Source organism: Lingula anatina, chromosome 4, assembly GCF_051362555.1.
Source record: "Lingula anatina isolate TDL-2025a chromosome 4, LinAna3.0, whole genome shotgun sequence".
NCBI classification, from domain to species: domain Eukaryota; kingdom Metazoa; phylum Brachiopoda; class Lingulata; order Lingulida; family Lingulidae; genus Lingula; species Lingula anatina.
Genome location: NC_141770.1, coordinates 19,281,400 through 19,307,633, shown reverse-complemented (window position 1 = coordinate 19,307,633; position 26,234 = coordinate 19,281,400). Strand labels below are relative to the sequence as shown.

General features: G+C 39.5%; 1 protein-coding gene across 2 annotated transcripts; it reads right to left on the bottom strand.

Moving 5' to 3' along the window:
• Positions 1-10: 10 nt before the first annotated feature.
• LOC106158698 (PH domain leucine-rich repeat-containing protein phosphatase 2) lies at positions 11-25,245 on the bottom strand. 2 transcript variants are annotated; one of them, XM_087011017.1, is made up of 18 exons: positions 24,997-25,245; positions 16,529-17,194; positions 14,901-15,035; positions 14,527-14,708; positions 14,101-14,276; positions 13,661-13,807; positions 12,147-12,601; positions 11,664-11,724; positions 11,179-11,274; positions 9,113-9,271; positions 6,356-6,553; positions 5,849-6,011; positions 5,394-5,524; positions 4,852-4,995; positions 4,428-4,619; positions 3,878-4,106; positions 3,337-3,607; positions 11-2,962 (listed from the first exon to the last, which is right to left on the bottom strand). In XM_087011017.1, exons 2-18 carry the CDS (start codon positions 17,190-17,192, stop codon positions 1,236-1,238), a joined length of 5,130 nt encoding a protein of 1,709 aa, XP_086867143.1. In that variant the 5' UTR covers positions 17,193-17,194; positions 24,997-25,245; the 3' UTR covers positions 11-1,235. The 2 variants fall into 2 exon arrangements, with proteins under 2 accessions (XP_086867143.1, XP_086867142.1); XM_087011016.1 differs by lacking the exon at positions 24,997-25,245 and adding an exon at positions 21,916-23,139.
• Positions 25,246-26,234: the final 989 nt, after the last annotated feature.

Genomic DNA, 26,234 nt, shown 5'->3' with positions numbered 1-26,234 from the left:
AGAGAAAGAAAAACGATAAAACGATTTTTTCATAATTTATTATAGTTTATATTATATCGTTTTAATGCGTCTCTCAGAAAATAGGGGCAATGTAGCAATGGTTATCACGTTAAAGCAAGGGAATTATCTGTATAATAATAATAATAATAATAATAATAATAATAATAATAATAATAATAATATTTACAGTGGGTGGCAAAAACGTTTGAACACTACACATTATTAGTTAGTTGTGCACTCTGTGTGAGAAGAAGGAACACTATTTGAACCAACGCTTCAAATAACGCTGTACATCATCTTAGCAGTTATTATAAGTCATACTCTGTAGGCGCGTGGAGTTCGGTACTAACTGTGCTAATACATCTTGTATTTACGACATCCAGATTGCAGCGTCCGAACTTATGTCCTCTTCTCAGCACACTGTTGAAGACTGAGCATTCGAACGCTAACAGCAGGTATGCTGAGTACATGCTGGTACGTACTTCACCTTCAGTGAACCAAGGCTGCGTTCTTACCGAGACTCACTTTAAGTTAATTAAGGCTATAAGTCATCAGGCCACCATCAACTCCATGACACAAGCTAGAAAAAATGACCTTCTATATAGAAATATTATATGTAATGACACAACACAACATTTTGGTTATTTTGGTTGTGGAATAGTAAAGTTTTAACATGGTTTGATCTTGATCTACATGGAAGAGTAACAACAAATATCTCTGTATAGAGCGTGGACAGCAGTACGAATACAGTTAACATCGTACGGTCACGACTAGTTACAAATTAGAAACTGCTTATCAATGATTTTGCTGATAACATGTTACATTTCACTGAAACTTCACTTTGGGTTTACGCTGTTAATATGGGCAGATTAAAAAGGGTTTATATGAAAATCTAATGGCTACACATTTCAGTGCTTCCTTTAACACTAAGAAGCACATTAGCAACTTCTAGACAATATTCATTCCACCAGGGCGCAGCTGTACGTATTGAGCTTTAGCTGAAATGGCAACCGAAATATCATCTGGTTTTGGTACGGTTTAACGGATAAACACGTATTAACCATTTAACTGTGAAAATCCCTACTCTGACTTTATAGGTTAACAGTTTTACTGCAAACTTTACACATAGAATGAATTTTACTAATGTTCTACAATACCGTTTCTTTGTGAATAATATAAATGATAAATCTACTGTAGATGAAACCAGTGATTGAGGGGCATCTCTGCTGTTGATGCTATAGATGAGTGATAATGATACTCTCTATGCTCTCGGAATCTCTTAGAGTGTCGTCCAGGTAAATGGCCGATACCCTGTCGCTGGGGTCTTCCCAGCCCTCTAAGGCCGGCGTCTTGCTCCCCTTGCGCACTTTCGCGTACAACGAATCAATATCCGTCTCCTTTGCCGAGTCACTTAAATTCGATATTGTCACTGTCTCGCTGGAGTACGAGTCGGTCTGGGAATGCTGGTCCACGCTCGAGTAGATGGCTTCAAAACTTCCCGCAGTTGTCATTGACTGAACATCGTCAGAGCCGTCGCTGATTGGTCGATCGTTTGAACCATTTGTTCTCATGCGTGCACGTGCTGCAGCCGCGCGACCGAAACTGCCCATGGGAATATTCCTCCGTCTCAGCCTCACTCTGGGAACTTCTAGTGACTCTGGGTCATCATTATGGACCTCGACTACCACCACCTGAGTCGCAGGGTGGTCCACGACTGATGACGTGTCTACCGGCGACTGAGAGGGCGGTGCGAAGGACGACTCGGAGTCTGACCTTGCGTTCATATCATGGGTCCGATCCAAGTGAATCTCCTCGTACACGAACCTTGAATCGCTTACTCTTCGGTCCCTGTCCGAGGTAGACGCATCTGTGCTGTACACCTCGTTGTCATAACCACTTCCAAGTGTCTCGTTCCACGTGTCGGATTGAGCTCCTTTAAGTTTTGCATCTGAACTTTCGGGGAGTTGAGAATCAGTCTCTGAATGAAAAATTGTTTGGACGTTATCATGAAGTTTGTTCTGCGTTTTGCCACTGTCTCTGGTTTCTTCTGTACTTACACCTTGCGTCTGTTTATCAGGATGGTCTGTCTTCACAAGCTCGCTTAAGATGCTGGCGATTTCCTGACCCTGTCGACGTTTAATGCAGGTGGTGAGGTAAGACGCAGCCTCCGTCTTGTACTTCCCGCCCCGTAAACCGTGGATAGTCTTGGCCTTGTGCTTCCGGGGCGTGGCCTTGATCATCCCCGACAGCTTACTGGAGTGGTCGCTGAGGGCATTGTCATCATTGACCATTCCTTTGCTTCGGGACACAGGCAGCGTGTTGTACTGCCGCCTGCTATCTTTCAACCTGGTCGATTTCTTAATCTGAGATGGTCTCAGCAGTGTGGACTCCGTATCGGTGATACTCTCAGCTTTTTTTTTCTGCTCTCGCCTCACGACTTCCGAAGGCATGACAAGTTGTTGGGAATCTGATCTCTCCCATGGTACAGGTTCTCTTGACGTCAGCCAGTTCTCTACGTCACGAAGAGAGGGTTTCTTCGTCTCCTTTCTCGGCAGTTGCGTTTCCACTTCCTCGATGGCGATTGCGATATCCGCCACCGAATATTTAAGCTCCTTATCCTTGACCTCCTCGGAGAGACGCTGTTGGATTATGCTGGCCCACTCTTCTGCGTCATCCCGCCTGCGGTATCGGTGCCCCGGTAGAGGGCGCACCTGAACATCGGATGCTGCTGGTCGGTTCCGTCTTGGACTTCGCACTCGCCGCCGCCTGTTGTCGACTATTTCGACGTCTTCCGGTTCCGTCTCGGGACCAGTGCACCTTGCGCTGTCCTGACTGCTGACGTCAGACTGGCGATCACTTTCGTTATCGACGTCAATACCCTCCCGGAGGTTCTGAAGCTCCAGGCGGAGTGGGCTGAGGATGTCTCTCTGCAATTCCAGCTCTGGTATGAACAGCTTCAACACTAGAATATATTAAATAAATTAATAATGATATATGATATTTTTTACTAATTCTTTCGAAAGACTGACTTATTCATTGGTTGACTTAAACTGTGCGTTATGCCCAACAGTATTAATAAAAACTGAATAAATAAATCACACAGAAATATTTGTAAGTTAAAATTACTACAAGGCGAAAAGAGCTACAATTTACGTCAAGTATAGGGCTGTCGATATAAATTAAATTTTATAGACAAGTGTTATGCAAGGGTTATTCACGGTTATTCACAGTTTTACTTTTAAGTTTTAAACGTTTCAAAATTCAGTGAAGTGTTTAGATTTTTAAACATTTGTTTTAATTTCATTATTGTCATAAATGTAGAAATGACTTTCTCACCAAGTATACAAATGTTTTCTCTCGACCCATAACTCTGGGCAAGATCCTGCAGCCGTTTTGCCGCCATGACAGGATTGGAAAGGCTCTCCACCTCCCATACCGCCTCTTGGTAAGACACGTACTGCCAGAGCCCTCTATTGGCGATGATGAGGCACTGGTCTTCTGGCTTTAGGGTAATCCTCTCGGTGTGGGGGTCGGGGATTATGTGGGGGAATAGGTAACTGCAGCCCAGCTGTTTCGTACAGTTGCAGACGCCGTTGACTTTGTTGTCCTGAAACGGGGCATTTTCCAAATATGTTATTTATTGGAAAGTCTGAGAATAGAATAGAATAGAATAGAAATATTCAGATCTTGTTGTAATCTGGATATCAAAGAAACAAACATGGCTGGAGAAAACACTGATAAAGTGTGGCTGAAGAGAGTTGTGTACTGTATAATGAAACTCCGGTAAAGTGCATTTGATATTTGTTTGAAATGCGTGTTTAATGTACTGAACATATCAAAATAGATATAGAAGAGGAGGAAAAATGTTAGTTACTACCTCGGTGATGATTCCATCGGATTTACAAATTCTCTGGCACTCATCTGGGCTATCCTCAATGGTGTGCAACTTAGTCAGACACACCGCCTCTCCGCCACGTGACATCACTATGCTGACGTCACCAGCGTTTGCCACCTCCAGTTTGTAGCGGTCCCTGTTCTCAAACAGTCTTCTTATGTGACAAACAGCACCGGAAGCGCCCAGTCTCTGGCCTTTGTGTCTTAACTCTCTGAAAAGTAATAGGCCTATATAAATGGGGGAAAAGATACTGAACGAATAGTTGTCTATTACGTTGAATTTAAAAGGGGTTGAACTTGTTGCTTCTCAATGTACTTGATGCATAATAAATCTATTATTACATACAGTAAATTCTTTTTAAACAAGATTTAGCTAATAAGGCTTCAAATTTCATTCTCAGCGGAATCTGTTACATTAGCTAAATTACCAAAAATCTCGTATGTATTAAATGAGAACGATCTTAAAAAATTCGTGCGCATCTTGCACACATTCATTACGGAATTTGCACCCATCTTGGTAGTTCAGTCTTTACCTGTGGGCGGTTAGGAAGGTGTATTTCATGTACTCATCCCTGTTTTCTTTCTCGTATCGTTCTCTTCTAATTAGATCTGGGATCCGATCTGCCAAGATTTTCGGCACTTCGTTATTCAGTCCGCCATCAAACACCCCGAGCAACGCCTGTCCTTCGTCATACTTTGCCATCTTAATTGACGCCACACACAGCCTAAAATTTTGCATGCATATATTTAAACTACTTTTCCACAGGAACAGAAAGGCACAATTACCTGCGGTATTTCAATATGTTGCTTTTTTACAATTTCTTTTACGTTTAAATAAAATAAATTAAAATTCTAAATATAAAAAGTTCATGGTTTAAGCTTTACTGCGTATTATGCCAACAAACACCAACAAACAACGGTTTCGATTTAAGAAGACGTGATATGTAATAATCTTACTTATTTCGTATCCCAGATGTTTCTGAGAATCCAAGATTCCAAGGACATGGATCGTCTCCACCACTAGTGCGCCCTCTATTGTCCAAACCGGGTAAAGTTCGGTTCTGGCCTGTCATGTCTATCATGTTGATGTCTTTGTATCGCCTGGAGAAGAATTTACGAAAATGTTCTATTAAGACATCTTGGAAGAAATTCTATCCCAATATTAAATGAGATGCTTAAACAAACAAACAAACAAACAAACAAACGCGTATGAAACTGAGGTCACTTTACATTACCAAATCAATCCAAAAAGTCGATTATATATACTACATTTACATTCCAATATGTAAAAAGCAAAATGTTTTATTTGGTATAAAAAGTGATACCTTGTGACATGGTTTGTGCAATAATCATGGTGAAAAACACAAATGTCTCAAGCGCGACTCTATTCCCTCGTGACAGGAACGGTTCTCCTCGTTTGAATATCATATCTTTTACTGCTGATGTACCAGTGATTAATAATTATTATTATGACAATGTGAAACCATGACGACGTGTACCTGACAGACTGTAGTTCCTTCATGTCCACCCTCATCTGAGTGTTACAGGACATGTCCAGCAGGTCAATCTGGGAGGACATGAGATCAGTGACAGAGGTGTCCAGAAGGCGGTTCAAGCCCACGTCCAGCACCTGTGACATACCATACAAAATATGAACTATTTTTTACGTGTCACCCTGCACTTGAAATACCATATAAACTATATAAGCCTATACTGCACGATTTGGTATTCTTCGTTTTGTCAGGGTCTTGTCTTCAAATTTTATTTAATATTTATTGTGTAATTGAGTAGGAACAATTTCTGTAGGATTTCTTATTTCTGAAACCACACTGTTAAAGTCCAGAAAGCATATCTTACTTCCATCACATTAAAAAAATTCTGATTAGCTTTGGAAAATTTACTTTTCTTGTTAACTTCAAACACCATGTCGCATACAGTCGCCCAGGTGGCTCACCTTGAGGTTTGAAGAGCGTCCAAAGTCTGGCAGGTAACGCAGCATGTTGGAGTGAGCTCTCAGGACGCGCAGGTCGGGAAGACGTGTGATGGCGTCCGGTAGAAACTTGAGCTTATTCTCGGAGATGTTCAACTCTTGCAAAGCTTGCAGGCGACTCACATCTCTGGAACCAGATCATAAGGTCGACATTACCTTCTGCTCGGACAAATAAAGACTCTTTCCAACGGATTTTATCTGGTATATGTATTTGACGAAGCTGAAATATTTCAACTTGCAAATGTTTCATAACTTGTCATACGAATCAAACTTATCTTACGAAAATGTTCCGTCCAAAACATTAACATTCAAATGTCTGCAAATATTATGTTTGTTAATGTATTTTTCTTTTACGTTTAAATTTTTTTTCAAAATTGTAATGATGTGCTTTATGGATATGCCTTTTCTTTAAAGAACCACATTCTTAAAAAATTAAATGCCAAGTAGATATTGTTCCTTAAACCATTTTACCGTTCAAAGATCTCGTAGATATCGTTATGCGCTATGTGCAGACACTTCAGTCTCTGGTATCCACACAGGGTGGTGAACGACTCGTCCTGCAGGAAGTTTCCACTCAGATACAGTTCCTGGATCTTGTTCAGGTCCTGGACTGGGCTCAGGTCAGGGAGACTGGTCAACTTGTTGCTGGTCGCATTGAAGACTCGTAATCTAGGGAGATTTACACGTTTTGAGAATTGATTGAGAGAAATGCATCTGTGAAAAACACGAAAAATATCCTCCAATACATCTGCACAAGAAGTTATAATGAGAAGGAGTAGAAACAAGGGGTTTCCTTTCATCCTATCCTCGTAACGGGCTTAATCCTAATAATTACCCAGCTTGTGGTCTTAGGGAGAGCTTGTGCCTAATACATATTCAAAAGACCATTCACGTGGGTTGCTTCAGCCAATTGGGATAAAGCCTCGCGAAGTCTCTAATAATCTCACAGAGAAAACATGGTGGGATTACAGAAAGGTGTAGAGAGAGATTTCAAGCCTGGACGCAACCATTTCGGGAAAAAAAACTCAAATTATGCAAGATACACCTTCATTTGATCTAGAGCCGATCAGTTATACAAAATTTAGTTTCACATCAAGAATGTATGAGAACAATTTCACAAACCCACCTTCAACGCTAAAATTTGCACGTGTAGAAGTCTCATATTTATTTTAAATTATTTTTGTCGTGTAAAGGCGTGTAAAGGAAATTTACCTTCATCTAGGAATGACACATTCAATTCACAGCCGTGTACACAAAACAGTAGTACTTGCAATTTCCGTATGCCAGCCTCGTTTTTCTTTCTTTTTTGGCACATTATTGCTTATATACCAGGTAGAGCTTAAACAGGAAAATTGGGGAAATGTAAATAAGTTATTGCACTTAGTATGATTCTAAATGAAATTTCATCAATACATATTTTTGTTTATATCTTTGTCTATTACATGAGGCCAACTAATAGTAGACTGATAGTTTAAATTCATTAGAAGAAAAAAACAAAGAAATATTTTTATTGATTAATATTGCTTTATTTCAACATTCGAGCAACTTGTATATTATCTAAAACAAAGTACCAGCAATGAAAATATATCAATATTGTTACACCCAACAGTGATTAAAGCAATACAAAAATGGTTAGTTTTTATTTTGATGTGGTGATTATTTTATTTTATACTTTAGACAATTAGCCAGTGAACACTAAATTCCCTTTTAAAACTTGGACCACTAAATTCCCTTTTAAAACTTGCACCTCTTGTGCACTATAGTTTAATATTAGTGGTGGTAAGAAAACAGAGCCTTGTGCCTCATCAAGTTGCTGCTGGAAACAATCATTTTGACTGTTCAATTATGGCTACATGTACATCTGCCAGCAAAACTAAAGATCTTTCACCTGCATTCTCTTCAACCTGAAATGAGTAAGTGCGGAATTCATTACAAAATATAACTCTATATCCTAAACGAAACTCTGCAAACATCATATTGCAATGAAAAATTGAAAAAAATTCCGAGAGTTCCCTGTCATCAAATTTTGGACCCACCATTTTGAAAAAGTCCCATGAAAAGTTGTTTATTTGAAATGATGTTTTTCATCTAAAGGATTGATTCATTTAATATCACAATGTTATATTGTAATGGTGCACGTGCTTAACTAACCAGAAAAACATAAATTATGTGCTTACACCACGTTAAAATTAGCAAAAATTGTCCCAAACTGTCACCCAACTGTCTCTAACCAATTTAGGGACCCGCCATTTTGAAAAAGTCGGATGAAAAGTTGTCTATTTGAAACGATGTTTTTCATCTAAAGGATTGACTCATTTAATATCACTATGATGTATTGTAATGGTGCACGTGCTTAACTAACCAGAAAAACATAAATTATCTGCATACACCACGTTAAAATTACCAAAAATTGTCCCAAACTGTCACCCAACTGTCTCTAACCAATTTAGGGACCCGCCATTTTGAAAAAATAGGATGAAAAGTTGTCTATTTGAAACGATGTTTTTCATCTAAAGGATTGACTCATTTAATACTAAAGGGATGTATTGTAATGATGCACGTGCTTTACTAACCAGAAAAACATAAATTATGTGCATACATCACGCACTTAAGAAGAAAAAAGTCCTAAACATGGAGGTCCCGCTGAATCGGCCTCAGATCTTCGAACTAACGCTGCTCTCTGCACTGACAAATTTGACTGACAGCCACCGTATGAACATAAAACAATGCTCAAAGCAGATTATCAACTCTCACTCACCTTTATATCGCTCGACTTGGCGTTTTTCTAAGTATTACTTCCAAATATTCGCATTAAACATGAATAAATCAAGACGTATACGCACTGGTTCAGCTTCTCCGTCTTGAGTCACGCGGAGGCGAGCGGAGGATTAGACCAGTTACGAGGATCGAATTTCAAAGGACGCCGCTTTGAAAAGAATGCTGCGATCTGATTGGACGAGAGAGATAATTGATGTCCCGTTTCTACTCCTTCTCATTATAACTTCTTGATCTGCAGCTGCCGAGCACTTTCATAATTAATAGGAAGATTTTTCATGTTTTACTTTACTGAATACAGAGCTTATAAATTTAATTACGGGTTTCTCGTTTCCCAAAAGTAATTGAGGCCGAAAATTGGTATTGATATTTTTACCAAAAAGTTATGGATACTCTGAACTATGGAAAATTTCAGTAGACTACAAGAAGGGGTGACTTCGTTTGACAGCTTACTTGTTAGCGTTCCTTAGGAAGTCCGCCGGCAGCAGCCTGATCTTGTTGTTCTCAACGTGAAGTTCCTCCACGTAGAAGGCGTCCACGTCCTGGGGAAGCTGCTCCAGCTCGTTATGGTCCACCCACAAAAACTTGAGCTTCTTGGAGTCTAGGAATATCCTGCAAGAAGACACCCATTAGGATATGACAATAGAGTATTATTCTTATTTAGTTAAGGGAGGTTCAATAACCCCGAACGTGTAAATTGAATGCAGTAGTGCCATTGTGATTGATGCGACGTTCTACAACTGTTCTCAAAGTATAATTAATATACTGTATATACAGACTTGACATTTAATATGGAATATTTCAGTTTTAAAGGTATACCTAGGTAAAAATGCCTTCTTTTTCAAAAAATTCAGATCTTATATAAGACATCTGACTGGAGAAATGTGAAGTCAGGTGTGTCGCTGCCAATTAACTGACTACCAAGTCTGTTGCTCTGTGGCCTTGTGTAATATGCATTAATTTAATTGGGGAGTGCTCCTTTGGCTGGTCAAAGCTTGGCTTTGGCGAAGCATGGTTCTGTCAAAAAAGTATCCATATATTGGCAATTACTGCATAGAAGAAATTGAAATTTTGTATGCAAGCGGTCGGTTTTGCAGTGCGTAAAATGAAATAAGCAGTGTTTTACAAAATTGTTAAGCTGTGCCAGAATGGCGCGAAAAGCACAGACATTGCCAGACAGATTATTGTGTCAAACAGAATGGTCTATACAGTTTTATAGAGTAATGCCCAGACTAATGTAGCTACACAGAGACCACGCCCAATGCATTGACGTCTTACCACCAGGGTACAGGACTCACTGTCCTTCAGGATATGCTGCTGCAATTAAACCAAAACCACCCAGTCCGTTTTGAATGAGGGGTAAATTGTCACCAAAACGCGTTTTTCAAGGCTCTTAGCTAACACCAAACTGGTTTCATCAGGTTAAGATACCAGATGACCTCTGAGGAAGCCACTGTAAACAGCAAAGCAGCGTAGTCTGTTTCTCTAATGAATTGGGGACCATGACCGTTTCTGGGTAGAACACAGAAACCGCGTGGATTTCTTTATTGGGGTCAAACTTCACCTGTACCGCTAAACTGGTCAAAACAGAGTTTACAGACATCCTGAAGAGGCCTACGACGAAACGTGTGCCACTTCCTACGTGACCAGGGTCATTGGCAGTGTCAGTATTTGGAGTGGATACCACATTGGTGCCAAAACACCAATGGTAGTCATCGATGAAAACCTGAACCAGATCAAATAAATGAATAATCTGGGAACCACTTGACTATCATTTGATAGGGGGCAACTTAGGAACAATTTTAGGTTGCACGATGAGATTGCCGGTTCACACAGAGCACTTTTGATAGCAGATAACTTACAGAACCAAGGGAATGAGTAGTTACCTTGGTCATCAAAATCACCATAATTGAACCACATAGACAATATGTCCATAGGTCATTACTCGCCGTATCAACGGCCTGTATGTCCTACAACAAAACTGAACCAAATTGGACAAGTTTTAACCGTTGCCTGGAATTTTATTTCAGATTAAACTCTAAAAACCTATCATAAGGAATACCTTGCGGCTTGAAACCTCTGGTAGCAGCAAGATGAGGTCAAGCGTAACAGCGACTGTTGCTGTGACTAGACACTGACATGGGGGGCCTTTGTGGGACGTGTAACTCTTTTAAAGACAATAATTTGGAAAATATGGAGATCCAAAATATCGCTTTCAATGGTTGTCGTATGACTTAAAATAGGCAATGTATTTTTGTATGCTTCACTGGCGAATTCAGTTAATGAACTGATGTCACACTGACATCGAATAGATTATCAAAAGTTATTAAAACACGATTTTAATCCTTATTTTCATTTATCAGTCAGCAAAATAGGAAAAAAAACTGATGAATTATGATTTGGAAAAAATATTCCATATTAAATGTCAAGTCTGTATATATATATATATATATATATATATATATATATATATATATATATATATATATCGGCTCATGTATTAACCACTCAGTACTAACCTTGGTGGCAGCGTTGTGATCCTGTTGTAGCTGGCCTGCAGCTTTTGAAGGAAGAAACAATCCGGAAGCCACTCTGGAAGAGCTTTTAGTTTGTTGCTGAAGTAATTAGGAGGCACGGTATTACTTTCAAATTTTTTTGGAGATATTTTGGACTAAAATTTCTAAATGTCTTCAAGTGATAATTATTTGGAAACTAGTGCTATAAAACTTCAACATAAAATCAAGTTAGTTTCTTTAAAAAATTCAAAAGTTCAATTCAAAAATTCAATTAAAAAATTCAAAATGTTTTAACAAGCGTTTCCCGATTTAATTCTAAACGTGTCATTTCTTTATCTTTAGACTCAGTTTTATACCATGCACCTGTTTTTATCTATTTCAAATCTCAATATAGTGAAAAATTCCAATTTCATTCTTTTTATTTATGTATCTCAATTGGCTGAATAAAAACTTATTATTATTATTATTATTTTAAAGACTCCACTCACTGTGAGACATCCAAAGTCACCAGCCACTCTGGTTTAGGTGTTATGTACAGGTAGTGGATGTCTGGAGAGGAAAATAGCTGGTTCATTTGATTCTCTCTCTCTCTCTCTCTCTCTCTCTCTCTCTCACACACACACACACACACACACACACACACATTCGAATCTTTTTGTAGTTATGATAAATTGCAGCACGATGTTTTTAAATGCTTAAGTAAATGACCATACTTAAAAGTTGATACAATATTTCTTTGTGGCAGTTGTTGCTTACAAAGAAAAGTATTGTTTCACCGACGTAAAAATAAATTTGTGTGGCATTTAATATAAATTGGCTAACGCTGATTGTTTATATAGTCTATTTAAAAGATGTTTTTTAAAAAAGAAATTCCATTACATTACCAAATAAGGCTTTCAACATTCAATCAGATGTAAAACAATAACTTCAATAAGACGTTTACTCTACTGAATCTAACCATAAAATCTTACCGTTGTGCGCTGCAAAGAGATTCTTCAGTGACGCGCCGTTGACTTGTAGCGTTGTCATCTTGTTTCGTTCACAATTCAGGTACTCCAACGTTCTCACGCTCCGGATATCCAAGTCCGCCACTTTGTTGTCCCTGATATCTAAATGAGTCAATTGCTCCAGGAGATGAAACTTTGTCGTTTCACTCGGAGGAAGAGTCAAACGGTTCATGCGAAGATCCACTTTCTTCACATATTTCAACTTATCTAGTAGTTCGCCCGAAAGTCTCTCTACGTAATTTCCCGCCATAATAAGGTTTTCTACTTCCGTCATGCGCACATTAGTCATCATGGCGACCGTGTTGGGGATGACTGGGAACTTGTTGAAGGCCAGCACCAGAATGAACAGTTTCTTCAGTGTCACCATCTCCTCTGGGAGGCTGGTGAGGTGGTTGTTGTGGATGTGAAGAGCCTGCAAGCTGTTTTCAAATAGAAGAGTTTGATTAATTTGGTTATATGATGTACAATGTAGAACCATTTTTCTACAAGATCCATCGGAATTGACTTAAAGGGACAACAACTGTTCGTATGATATCCATATTTCTCAACAAATGCATTGTAAACAATTCATAGAATTATAATAAACTTTATTTTACCACTAAAACGGCGGTTAACGCAATTATTCTGGAATTTCACATCACATCACGTGACCCCCATAGCTTACTATAGGCCTACTCTATAATAGTCTCTTAAAAAATATTAAACACACACACACAAAAAAAAAAACTTTTTAGAAAAAAAAAACAGGGACTAATTTTGAATGTTGGAATGGATTCATTAACCTTTAGTAAGTATGGGAAAATTGTCGTTTACCCCAGAAAAATTCATTTTTGGCCAAAATGAACAGTTGTAATCCCTTTAAATACTTTATGCTTGGAATCACCACATAAGTTAACATGGTACCTGCAAATTTTGATTTCTTTGGATTGTGATAGGTGATCTGAGGCCAACTTTAATTTGTGAGAAACTAAGTGAAATGTAGGTATTTTTTTCAGTTTTCCAATATATGGAGCTGGCACCCAAAGCAGCCTCTTAAAAAAAGCTTAAAACACCCCAAAAGGGGTATCAGGTATCGCTGGGCTCGAAAAAGGTCTCAATCTCGACAGGGCGAAGGACTTTAAGGGAAACAAATTTTGTGATTTGAATGCGAAAAGGGGTCGAATCCTCGATATGAAGAACGCACTTCGGGACAAATTTCTCGAAACTGAAGACCTCCTTTAAAGTTGTGCACCCGACTTTCCAAAGAAGGTTACCAAAACTGACTTCCCTCCCCGAGATCAGGTCACCATCGCCACATTTGGAATACGCTGAATTCGGTGGTTGACAGCACGAAAAAAAAAACAAATAAAGGGAAAGCTAGGTACTTTATCTCCAGCGTTACGATTGAGCCACGCCCTTAACTACATCTACATTCACAGCAAAGAAAACATCACATTTTTATTATTTCATTATGATGAAAATTGTTGGAGAAAACTTACTTGCATAAATTCGATATTTGCGATGGGATGTCTTCTAGCTTGTTGCTGGCCACGTTGAGCTCCACCAGTGTCTTGATAAGGTAGATAGACGTAGGGATAACACCGAGGTTGTTGTCAGCTAGATTGAGACTCCGCAAATGGCGAAATCTGGAAAATACGACAGCAGAAATAATTCGTACAGACGCTTGTGATAACACCGTTTGCTAATGTGTTAAAATGGCACTGGTTTGCTAAGTCTGTACAAAACTTTCCAAACTTATTTTAAAACTGGTCCAGAAAAGATTGGACAGACAGACAGGCAATAGAAAGGTAATTGGTCATTTAGCCAGGCAGACAGGACAGACAAACAGACAGACAGGCAGACAGACAGACAGAGCAGCATGTCCAGACAGAACTGGCAGTAAAATTTTCAGGCACCCAAACCAGGCCTCAAGTTGTACCTGGGAAGGTCATCGAGCCAACCTATGGTGTAGATGTCGTCCTCTATCGGCCTCTCCTTCAGGACGTTATGGCGCAGGTTCAACATGGTCAGCTCTTCGTTGATGAACAGGTTCTCCGGGAGGAATTCAAGGTGGTTGTTGGAGAGATCGGCGCTTGTTGGAAGCTTTGACGTTGCCTGTTTTTACAATATGTGAATATAGAAATAATATGCAGTATATCACTGTGAAAACATATTTAGAATAAGAATTTCAAGAAATCATAACTAGGGATAAGATAAAAAGGTTATGAGAAAACGAATTGTGAAAATTACCACGGCTGACATTGTTTATCTACAGGTGAGCAAATCGGTCCTACACTTACATATTTCACCAGTTTATTGGTGGCAGCATATTACAAGGAAACTATGGAAAGTCACGTTAGCGTACCTTCTTACACTTCTTCCTCCACTTAGCGTACTGAGACTCACTGCTGAAGGACAGGAACACCGACTTCTCACCCTGTATGGTGGAGGTCAGCTTGAGGCAGCGTTCGTGACCTTTAATACTGACCTCCTCTACAGACCCCTTGGCCAGCTGAACCACCGTGGGAGTATTCCGGCGTTCCTTGTCTGACAAATTATCGAGAAAAAATCAATATGACATTGGATAAATTATGCCTGTAAAAGCAAAAGTCATCACGAATGAAGATCACATCCCTTTTATTACAAAGAATTTCAGAAAATTAATGTTGTATGAATGCAAAACCTGATATACGTAAGTCTTGAAGTAGATATACCAAATGCAAAGTGAAGTGTCTATACCTCTGTATATGTATAACCTGGTGCCTGATATGATACACAGGCGCCGGGCCCACTGGTGTAACACCTTCCCCTTACGGACCTCCACCCAGGCCTGCAGCTGGTTCCTGGAGTACGTGCCGTCATGGAAGGGTTTGCCTGAAACAGGAGAATTCCTTTATTTCAGTTGATATTTTAAATAAAAACGATCATGGTATATGAGAATTTGTTAAATACTCAAACGTAAATAAAAAGCGTTTTCATCACCGAAATAATCCATACAATAGGTGTGTGTGTGTGTGACTGGGATCCGAGGTGTAGGCCTAACCTTTAGAAATAATAAAAATAAATCAAATAAACATGATACTAAATTACTAATAATGAATACAATTGCGTTTCTTCTTTCGTTTTCTATAAACAAAAAGACAACTGTACATTATATGTACTTTAACACACATTCTTCAGTCCACACTCCCCACGTATAACCTGACTATATTAATAAACATATTCTTAACGTTCTTCTGAGAGTGCAAATTAAACATATTTGATGTTCAGGTTCTTTGTCATTCTATCCATCTCACATTAGTTTTACCTTATTGTTTTTTTATTTATTCTACTTAGAATGAGTTTCAGAAAACCTGGGAACTTGCATATCATCCGCTTAATGAGTAAAAAATACATATAAATACAAATAATATTTTAATGCACTTTGTGAAATAATATCACGTGGACACCTTTGTTTAGCTAAAAGACATACCGTTACGGGTCAATTATCCATTATAGTGTAAACCGCAAACATCTTGGGGCGGTTCAGACAGTTCTGTACTGTCTTAACAATGGGAATTCTGTTATTTCTTGTTCTTTCTCGAGTGTCCTTAACTGGGGCATTACTGACTGTAGAAAAACAGCTCTGAATATTGTGTGGTGTCGTGTTTTGCTGACTTAACGGGGAGGTGCTGGGATAAATGTGTTTGCATTAACTGGAGGGTATTACACATAATAAACAGCAAGTGTATGTCATAGGGTTCAGTATGCCTGTTGTCCACATTTTTATAGCTCTGATGTTTGGTATCCACTTTTTAAATGCCTCAGTAAAATCCTTTCAATGCCACTTTTTGTGCAATGTTTTATTGTGAAATGCTTAAGTCGAATACGTACGTGTATGGTATCAAAAGGGAGCAACAGATAAAATGAAATTTAATGTATAATCAATTTAGGATCATTCGAAGTTTGATTTTTTTTTTTGTATTTCAAAGTAAGCCCCCAAATACTTCTAGGAAAAATAATGCCGCATTTTTTTAATGACTTGTTTCGATTTTTACTATTATGATATCTAACAGAATAGCTCCAAATTAATGGGGGTGCTTTCACGAAGGACAACAAAATAGAGACGTATTTAACATTTTAAATATTTCCAAACACCAAATCATTTTTAGATTTAACATGACAGTTTTCCCAAAATTAACAAAAATCACTTCCAAGTAAATTCTTGTAATAATACATTTCAAACGACTGGAAATGCCATGGATATTTAGTCAATTAACGTACCATAACAATGTAGTCTAATTTTTGGCAAATGCTGGGCAACTTTATTTAAATCGTTACATAATATATCAGTGGTATTGTTTGAGTATAGGAATAGATACGCTCACCTGTGTAAAATCTAATCTGGAACCCAATTTCCGGGTTATGCCCCTCCTCCTGGATACGCGTCACATCAGTGTAGCCAATGGTAGCGAGGTACTCGTTCTGAATAACCAATGGGTTTTCGTATGGCTCCAGTCGCTGAATGATGTCACCATTCAACTGCACGTGGAGCGAATTCGGTGGTATTCCTAATATTTGACACACTCTTCCCGCCGGTGTGTTCAGTGTTAAAGGAATCAAATATGATTTGCTTAAATCCGAATCCGGTATGAAGACCCGGATGAATCCGTTGCTTGTGTCCTTTTCCAGCCAAGCTCGGACATCTATGCTTTTATCACCGTTTGTTTTCTTTGTCGGCATGTTCTGCCTCATCTCCCGCATCACTTTATCATACATATCGGCGAGAGAGTCGCTCAGGTCCCACGTGTCGGTGTCCTCGGGCTGACCGATCAGTCCTGCACCCTTCAAGGACAATCCCACGGATTGATGGGTAATCCCAGGGCGCATGTACTCCCCCACGCTCCACCAGGCGTCACTGATTGAGCGATAGGTGCGGTTGTACCGCGGGGTCTGGCCGATGTAAGGGCTCTTGCTGGAGCCGGCGGTACCCTGGCTGCTGGCGTTACTCCGCACCGTGCTCTTGCTCTTGGCACTGCCTACCGTAGACATGGCTGGGTGAGAAAATGAAAGTGAAAGTTAATAAAAGTGAAAGTTAATGGTGAAAACATTATGTGGGCGCCTAGATGTGAGGATTGGCTATTGAGGTTTATATTTTTTCTGGACGAATTAACTTACATAATAATTCATATCGGCAAATGAATTAGAATCATGCATGTTACGGCAACGGTTGGCTTGTGTAAGTGGAGAAAAGGTTAAGACTTTTAAGTAAATGTTTGGGATTCTAAAACTGAAAAAAGTGCATACCATTTATTTGTGGGGGAGGCCAGACTTGCAATATGTCGTGCAAAGGGGGTGGGGAGAATAAAAAACACTAAGTCACCATTCTAGGTAAAATATTTTATTAAATAAAAATATCATGGTTACAGGTCTTACCAACTCTTGCGTTACTCAGGCTCTGTCACACCAACCGTAAAGAGGTACGTATGAGTATCGTATGAGGCATCGATTATACGCGCAACTTCCTAGCGTATGAAAGATGCACATAATGAAATTGTTTTTGAACATGGTCAAAACGTTTCGCTAGATATTCATATATGTAATATGGTTAATATCACGACTGCTGTGCCGAAGAAAAAATGCACATAATTAATTAGCAGACCTGGTAGAGGGTAGTATTTGTCTGCGTAGGGGCAAGTTTTCTCATTTGTTAGTGCTATACGCAATACCTTAACACCGCTGAAATAATAATAAGGTGGTAGTTCCACGTACCTGACTTGTATTTCTCTTGTAAGCACTTCCAAATAAAAATTAAAAAAATACTCTAGTAATTATTTTTTCATTACTCTATGTAGAGCCAGTGAAATGTTAAGATTGGCACAAGGGCGAAAGCTAAACTGTACACGTAACACTGATAGCAGGACGGTCAGAATAGGAACCTCTTAACTACACAGCTTGGTGCTGAACCAACAGGTAAGTTATATAGTTGTATAACAGAGAATTAGCACTCCTCCAGAGTTTTCAAACATGTTGACATTCTAATACTATAGCACAAGGGATGACATAATAATATTGACACAAACCCACCCGTGTCAATGATTCTCGTTTTTATTAATAATTAGTGAAAGAATACAGAAGGCCACGCACGCTTGCACGCACCTGGTCAGGTACACGCACTCACGCGCGCAAGCACGCACATAACCTAGATATACATTGCAGAAATATCATTAAAAACAAAGAAAGAAAGAAAGAATGACGGGTTGAGGATTCCGTCATGTCGGGGTCAAAACTTAGGCAGGATTTGTCACCAGTACACGTGTGCATAAACGACTGAATACCCAGCAAGGAAAAAAAAGAAACAAAGATGGACAGTCTCATAATTATGAAATTATTTGTCATTAGTATATTAAATTCAGATAATATCCCGTGAAATGCTTTCTTGTACCTCTTCAGAACAAGACGTGGTGCTGTGAGAATTAGAATTCACAGTAGGTTATTGTGGTAAAAATGTAATCTTATAAAGTTTCTAATGGCTCAATGGGGTGAGGGGTAGATCCCAAATCAATGATAGTACAATTATAATCGCGGGAGGTGTTATTATAAGTGGCTGGAAGGGGAAAAACTTAAGATTCCTGGTGAATTCAAGGTGTGATCTCGTGCTGATTTCCATGGGAACGCACCTGGCTTTCCCATGTCAACTTTTCTGACCACGTGTTGACCCCCAGCGGAGAGAACGATGCACTGAATGCTGCTCATAGTGATCTTACTGTTTTGTAGCCTTCTTGATCAGATAATAATGCCCCAAACTTCCTGATTGCTGCGTATATAGATATCTGTTTTTACTTTCTAAAATACTCGTGGCAATCCGAAAAAAAGGAAACTCCTTAGACTCTTTTTCTTTCGTCGTAGTTCATCTTTTCCTGACTCAGCATCGCTCAATTTAAGCCGTTGTCATGCCTGTTTGTAAGTCGTAAATCACACTGGAAACAGATACATAATTTTTTCGCATAATGTCCACAATTGATGCGCGATGACGCCGCTTCTTATTCTCTGATTACGCCATCTCCTCCGTCAACAGGCGCCCTGATTTAAGACGGATGACTCTGGCGACAAATGGGCCGCAAAACAACGTCATTGTCCGGTGAAAGTGGTCATTTGAAAGTGGTCAGTTTGATTCGCTACATCTTCGCTATGTCCACTTTTTATTGTACGAACGAACAATTAACATACTTACTTATCCGACCCCGTCCTATCCCTCGCCCTCGCATGACATCTATTTTGTCGAGTCTCCAAGACCGCCATAATTGTGGTTCAGCTGACACTCCAACACGCTATACTGTTATGATAAATGCAGACCTCCGTGGTCGCAATAATACAGTCAACTATTATTTAGAAATTATCTCCATAAATAAACGGAGACTTCGGGAACTGTACCAAAACCTAAGCCGTGTAACGATAATCACGCTTACAAAAGCTGGATGTCACTCGTACTGTCGTCTGCTTTACTTTTGAAGAGGCTTATTTAAATCTGTGTAAAATGTACCACTCTGTCAGATTTAGTGATGAAAAACTTGTCTTCTTGAAACGACTGCACTCCTCTGATGTCACAGTTTGATGTTTGCAAACATAAAATAGGGTTTTGTCGCCAGAAATATCACACTGTCACATATATTTTGCCCCCCAAAAAGCCCAAAGGGCATATATAATACAAGGTGTTCCGAAGGTGCGTTGCCTAATACTGTTATACTAGCCCAGGAGCTGGTCTTGGACAGTTCTTGTGCGTTACACTTACCCTTTGTTGCTCATTAATCTATCAACCAGTTAAAAAAGATAAAACACCCAAAATAATAAAGCAGTGGAAATTTCTGCCCTTTTACTATTATCTTCCTCATATAATTCTGATAAAATGGTTTATTATTTTTTGGTAAGATAATAAAAAGAATGATCTACTCGCATTTTGAACTGTTGGGAACTGTTACTTCGTGGTTATTAAGGGTAGTAATATACTTTTCTCCAACCCTGTCAGTTAACTTATCCGTCCACCTTGTCTAAGTTTTTGTCGTGGGAGACCAGAGAAAAGACGCAGCCTTAGGCCAGGAGACCAAAGATTAACATCATTAACATATTTTCGTTCTTACTCGCTACAGGGACTGAGTTGACTTGTCTTGAACAGTTTATTTTTTTGCGTGGACTTATATTAGTTTTATGATTCATAAATATTGAATTTTGTAATAAAAACAGCTTTATACATACACCTATATACATATATGTCCTTTCCATGACGGGGGGGGGGGGGGGGGGGGGGGGGGGGGGGGGGACACAACAAACCAGTGTCTGTTGAGAAACACATAAGTTTACAGCCCAAGTCTGTGATTACGTCAATAAAGTTTGCTGATCGTCATCACAGTCTTTCCACTAAAGAATGGAATACAAGCAGACGACATTTGACTCTGTACCGTGCCAGCTGGGGTTTGCCCTGATCATCTCTGCGCCTGCTGCTTCCAGGCCAAGTAGCCTACTCCACAGCCTTTACAATTATACGATTATCGTAGGGATGGAATTCCTGGGCTCGTACGATTAGAACAATCAGGGGCGGATCCAGAGATATTTTCTAACAGTCTTCCAAACTATCTTTGTTGATCCATCCTCCATTTTTGACCGTCTTCCGACAGAAAAAATTAGATTCCTGTCAAAGTAAACTTGAAAATCTGAACGTCTTCCGGAAGACCCAGAAGACGGCCTAAATCCGCCCCTGAACAAGTTAGGGTTAGCCTGTGTGACAGGAATTGTATTCCTAGGAATGGAATTCCGGGACCCCATATGATTTGCACAGGTTAGAGTAAGCTGGATGTAGGACCTATCGGGGTTAGTATATGGGATGAATGCCATCTGTGCGTAGTACAGGGAAAATGACTTGCGGACTACTATTTCTGACCAGTCCTTGTTCACTCCACCTGTCAGCGGTCATCTCCTCTGATTCAGACCTCAATCTGATATTCCTATTTCCACTTCATGGCACATTTGATTTCGTAGGCAAATCTACGAACGCTGTCGTCTGACAACTTTTTTTCTAAAATGGAGCACAATATTTCGAACATGTATGTCCATTTGGAAATAATGTTAACGCACATTTAAAAGCGCACACTTGGCACCTGAGGTCTAGTTAAAACTGGTCAGCGATAAATAATTCTTAGTCATCGCTTGACCCCCAGATGGCTTAGATAATACAGAGCCTGGAGAGGAAAAAAATTAAAGAAGGTAGTGACCAGTACCATGTGGACTACATTAATACCATAAAGAAAAATTATTATTCAAATATTACTGTACAGACGCAATTTGTGTAATAGAAAACACGTGATTAATGCAATCAGTCCAACTCATCTGGTACTAGAGAGCTGACGATGGTACGTACATTTTTGTAACAGTTTTGAAAAGGGTCATCATGTTATATTTTGTGGCAGACGACACTTGACAAGATTTCAGTGAGCATTATTTGTTTACCACCAAGCATTATAAGGAAAACCTTCACAGCAAACAAATTTGGCTTTGAGATTGACCCAGGTGAGACAAGGGCCTATCCAGTTTACTTCTGACCAAAAATCGCCCCCCCCTTCTCTCCCCACTCTCTCTCTCTTTCTCTTTCTTAAGTCCGTGTCCCATTTTAAGTACGTCATAAAACAAAACAAAAATATATATGGTACTGATTTTGTAATGGATGTGACCATAGATGTGAGCGTACTTTAATTACCATAAGAATGTGTCATCATTTACTCACCGCCGGCCGCCTTATGTTTCTGTCCTTGTCTTTTAAACATTCCGCCCTTTGGCATGTTTTGTTTCTTTTCAAAGGCGATGTGCAGAATCACCTGAGCATGCTGGTAGTGTCAAATAACGAGACTTCACGTAAAGAAATGGCACAGACTGTGGAGTAGAACGAAATGTGTATGATAAAAACGAATCGGGTAATTCTTCACTGCGGCATCATATCACTAAATGGTGGTCTTAGGTTGTTTACGTCTACAGTGCAGGTACATCTTTCAAATTCTGGCGATGAATCACAACTGGTTATTTTTTTTCTTTCAGTTTAGTAAAGAAAAATGCGCTGACAGTCAGCTCGTCACTCTAGATCTTCATTTTCCCTCATTGCATTTCTTTCAACGGATCTCTTTTTATTTTTTTATGAAAAGAGTCGTGATTTTGGGCAGGCATGCGGCATATCTCTCGGATCTTTTGATTCCTCTTCCTCTTTTGTGAGTGGTAACTCAACAAAAATAGTGTCGCCAAAGTCTGGGTTAACCAACTCTATCATTTACACCTTGTCTTCCCACTCAATGTCTGCTCCGTTTCCGATCTTGATTTTTAGAGTCTAGTCGTATCACTACACTGTAAGATGGCAGGTGTTCTGTCAATACAGCCGTGGTGCACGGAACACTTATTAAAGACCCGGTTATTATGTCTCACTCCAGGAACCATATTACTTAGCAGCTCTCTCCTCTATGTGCAACACTACGAAATTTACGTATGCAAGTAAAATGTTAGTGTTGGACTCTTCATGAATCCAACGTCACAGACTGGCTAACGTCACCGTAAAATGTCACCCAGTTTTGTAATTCTCAGTTTCTTTTTCTAGTTTCTTTTGGAAAAACGTCTTCTATCCATTGTCAGTTTTCTTCACCACCTGCCCTTTGTTCAGCTCTGTCCATATAAGCTGCATGTCACACGCGAGGACGCCGCGGAGAGCCTTAGCACTTGTGGCGGGGTTAACTAAAGGTGAGCTGTTGCAACTCCATCTCTTCACCAACGTTTAGTTAATAAAACATTTGACAGAGAGCGAGCTCTTTTTTCTTCTCAGTCACTGTTTGGCCATCACTGTACTTTACAGCCCGTGGCAGGGTGGCAGTGGTCACTGTAGTCCCCAGCTGATGGTATAGATGTCCCTGTAGTATCAGGCCATGCAGACGTTCACTGCTGCCCTCCCCTGTCTGCCCCGGCCCTCTGTACAGCCATCTGTACGCGCCCTCCTTCCTTAAGAACAGCCTCCTACACGTGTCCCAAGCCTTTTAGTCGCTTGCACAAACGTACTCTCCTGTCACGCGGCAAGCACACGGAATCTATTTTAATATTTTCAGATATATTTTGAAACGTAAAAAGTGGATGCGGTTTAAACCAAGGTGCCAAGGTTTTCATATTGATTGTCACAAAGTTGTTGACAAAAGTGTAATTTTGAAACCAGAAGTGAATTATTGCAGTGGACGAAGTCTGCGAAAGAGAGTGAAGTAAAACAAATCACGCTACGTTACTAAAATCATACCGGATTGTGCGTGAGATAAGCTTCCCTCTTTAAGTTACGTTTATTATCGACGAAGATCTCACTCGACACTATATTTAACGAAACAGGACTTTAGGCGTAAATGTCAGGTATGAATGAAACGCGGTAAACTACTTGATAAAAGATATGCCACTTTATACCTGGCTTTTTGTGATAAAAACTATAGTTATGATAACAATGAAGGGCTTATTATCATTCCATTTGAAAAAAAGTATCGGCTGACCTTTATGAGTGTATTCCGTGAATAAGTTTACCGTAAATACATTAACAGCAGAAATACAGACAGACAGAGAGATAAAGTAAGCTAATATGTTTTCATGCAGTGATGGTGATAGTCCTCATTAAAAAATCTAGTAAATACCAGTAGGAAAGAGGGCCCCATAACCACCATATACCATAACCACTACATACCATCCCCTCTGTGCTGTTACCTTTTATCATGATCAAAGAGTGTATTTCTTTCTTTAGATAGGCCTTTTCACAGATATTTCTCTGGCTTAATCTGTTTAAAAAAATAAAGAAAAAAGAGAAAGAAAAAAACCATGATCCAATTGGCCTCTTACCGAATGTTCAGTGCTGTTATAATGTTTTTACTGTATTACATCGCATCATGGGTCTGGAAGGAGAACACACCGCACAGTGTGCCAACTGACGAAAAATAACGTCAACCAAGTGACACTTAACGTCAACTGACTGTCAGTGACATTGTCAGGCCCTGTCAGGGAGGAGAAGGCTTGGGGTGGAACACATCGCCAATTTGATCTTGATGGATCCGCCCTGAATCAAAAACTGATCTAGGTGCTGTGCCAGTACTGAGGCATATGTAAGTTTTCAGATAAAAAGGCCTCCTTTTTCACAAAATTTCCCCGCCCCCATTTAAAGTTGTTACATGTAGCAACAAGCCTGAATAGGAACTGATTTTCTATACAACATTATATTCGGTTCAATATACGTGTACACTGTCCCTTGTCAATACCATTAAAGATGGAGCAACGAGCAGACATTTTGAAAACAAAAATGTTGGAAACTAAAAATGCAGCTCACACGCCTCCCTGACATATATCCCATACATATATATATATTCCGTTACTTCCCTGTTGAGCTATTCTTTAAAGAATTCAATGGTATTGAGTGAAGTATCTAAGGGCATTTACAAGACCCACGATAAACACGAAAAATCTGGGATAAGGGCACCAAAAACCTAATACAACGCAGTTACGTACAGGTAAAGGCATACATGTACATTGTACGTCTCTTCACTCTTGATGATACCTTATACTTAGCAGATTGACAAGAATAATAAAGAAATAATAGGAACATTTCATTGAAAACCCTACCCCATACTGCCACCCAGGGGTCGTCTTGGTAGCCCCGCCCTGTCCCGACCCCTCTTTCTCTTATATCGGTTGCTGTCGTGAGTAGACACACGAAGTGCCAGTCTCAGTACGGGAAGATTTCGTTATCTTAGAAGTTATCACCCTTCAAAAGCATAACTTTACACCTCAAGACACACATTACGTCTCTTACCTGATTGTTAGGTTGGAACTTATCAGCGTTTTTAATGTCCTCTTGCGTGCTGGCTATTATCGGTAAAAAAAGCCTTCCTGTGACTCTAAAGTTGACACCACCCTCTGTTTTTCCCCCTCCGCCGCCATCTTGATTAATCTGTAGTGTGGGAAATTTTACCTATTTCTTTCAAACCGCGCCCGCTTCAGCAGAGCGTAGCAATGGAGCCATGTATACGGGCTTTATGCCTTCTCTCCCACACAATGGACGGTGTTTTCAAATGAGGGGTTACTTGTGAAACAGTTGACTTAAATGTTTACCTTTGGCGTAAGTTGACTCGTAGAGCTGTATGGTGAACGGGAGCGAAGACGCAGTGTTGAGGGTCGTCACTCAAAACGTAAACAGGCGCAGGTCACGAAAGGTCTATTTAGTTAACGGGAAACTTAAATAAGTTGAATGGTTCAGTGTGTGAGCATTTCAAATTAAGGCTAATTTTGTCGCATTCTTTACAATGGATTTCCGTGTGCAAGGAAAGTTTATAAATTTTTCGGCGTTGACTTGCTCTCGAGCAGCCAGTCGCGTAATATTACGGTTATTTTATAAGTCTTACAACACTGCATAATTATTTATCTAACCTGTGCGCTACAGGTAGAATATTGATCCAATTGATTTGACGATTTCTGCGCCTCATTATGTTAGACGCATACTACGAATGTTCTTAATCTTTTTGCAGTTCAGTAAGTCCATTGGTATTGATCTATACCTTACCCACCCGCCAACCCTCCTGTCTCTTTTAATTAATAACCTATAGAGCGATAATCTCCGTATTTTAAGTCTATTGTCCATTTAAATAACAAGGTGCTTATAAGGAGGAATTGCAGATAATACAGCACGAAAAGGAAAATATGGCTATGCGATTGCTTGCATTGAGTGCATTGCGACAATGACACGTGCTACAGGTGTGTCCGTAACCGGCGCTGTCGCATTTACTGGAAAAATGTCATCTTAGAAAAAAAAATTTTAATGTCTTAAAGACCCATATTTAACAATAACTTTTGCCAAATCAGCGTCTTTAAATTAAATGCCACCCTTTTGCTTCAAAAAGTATCACTTAAAGAAATATTATAGAGTTTTGTTACATTATTTCGTGAAAAATGCATATATACAAAGACACTTTCTGTTTATGCATCTATTCTGTGCCTAACTGTTGGAGGGGAAAATAGTAGGTCAAATTTACGACCAGAAATTTGAGGTTTCAA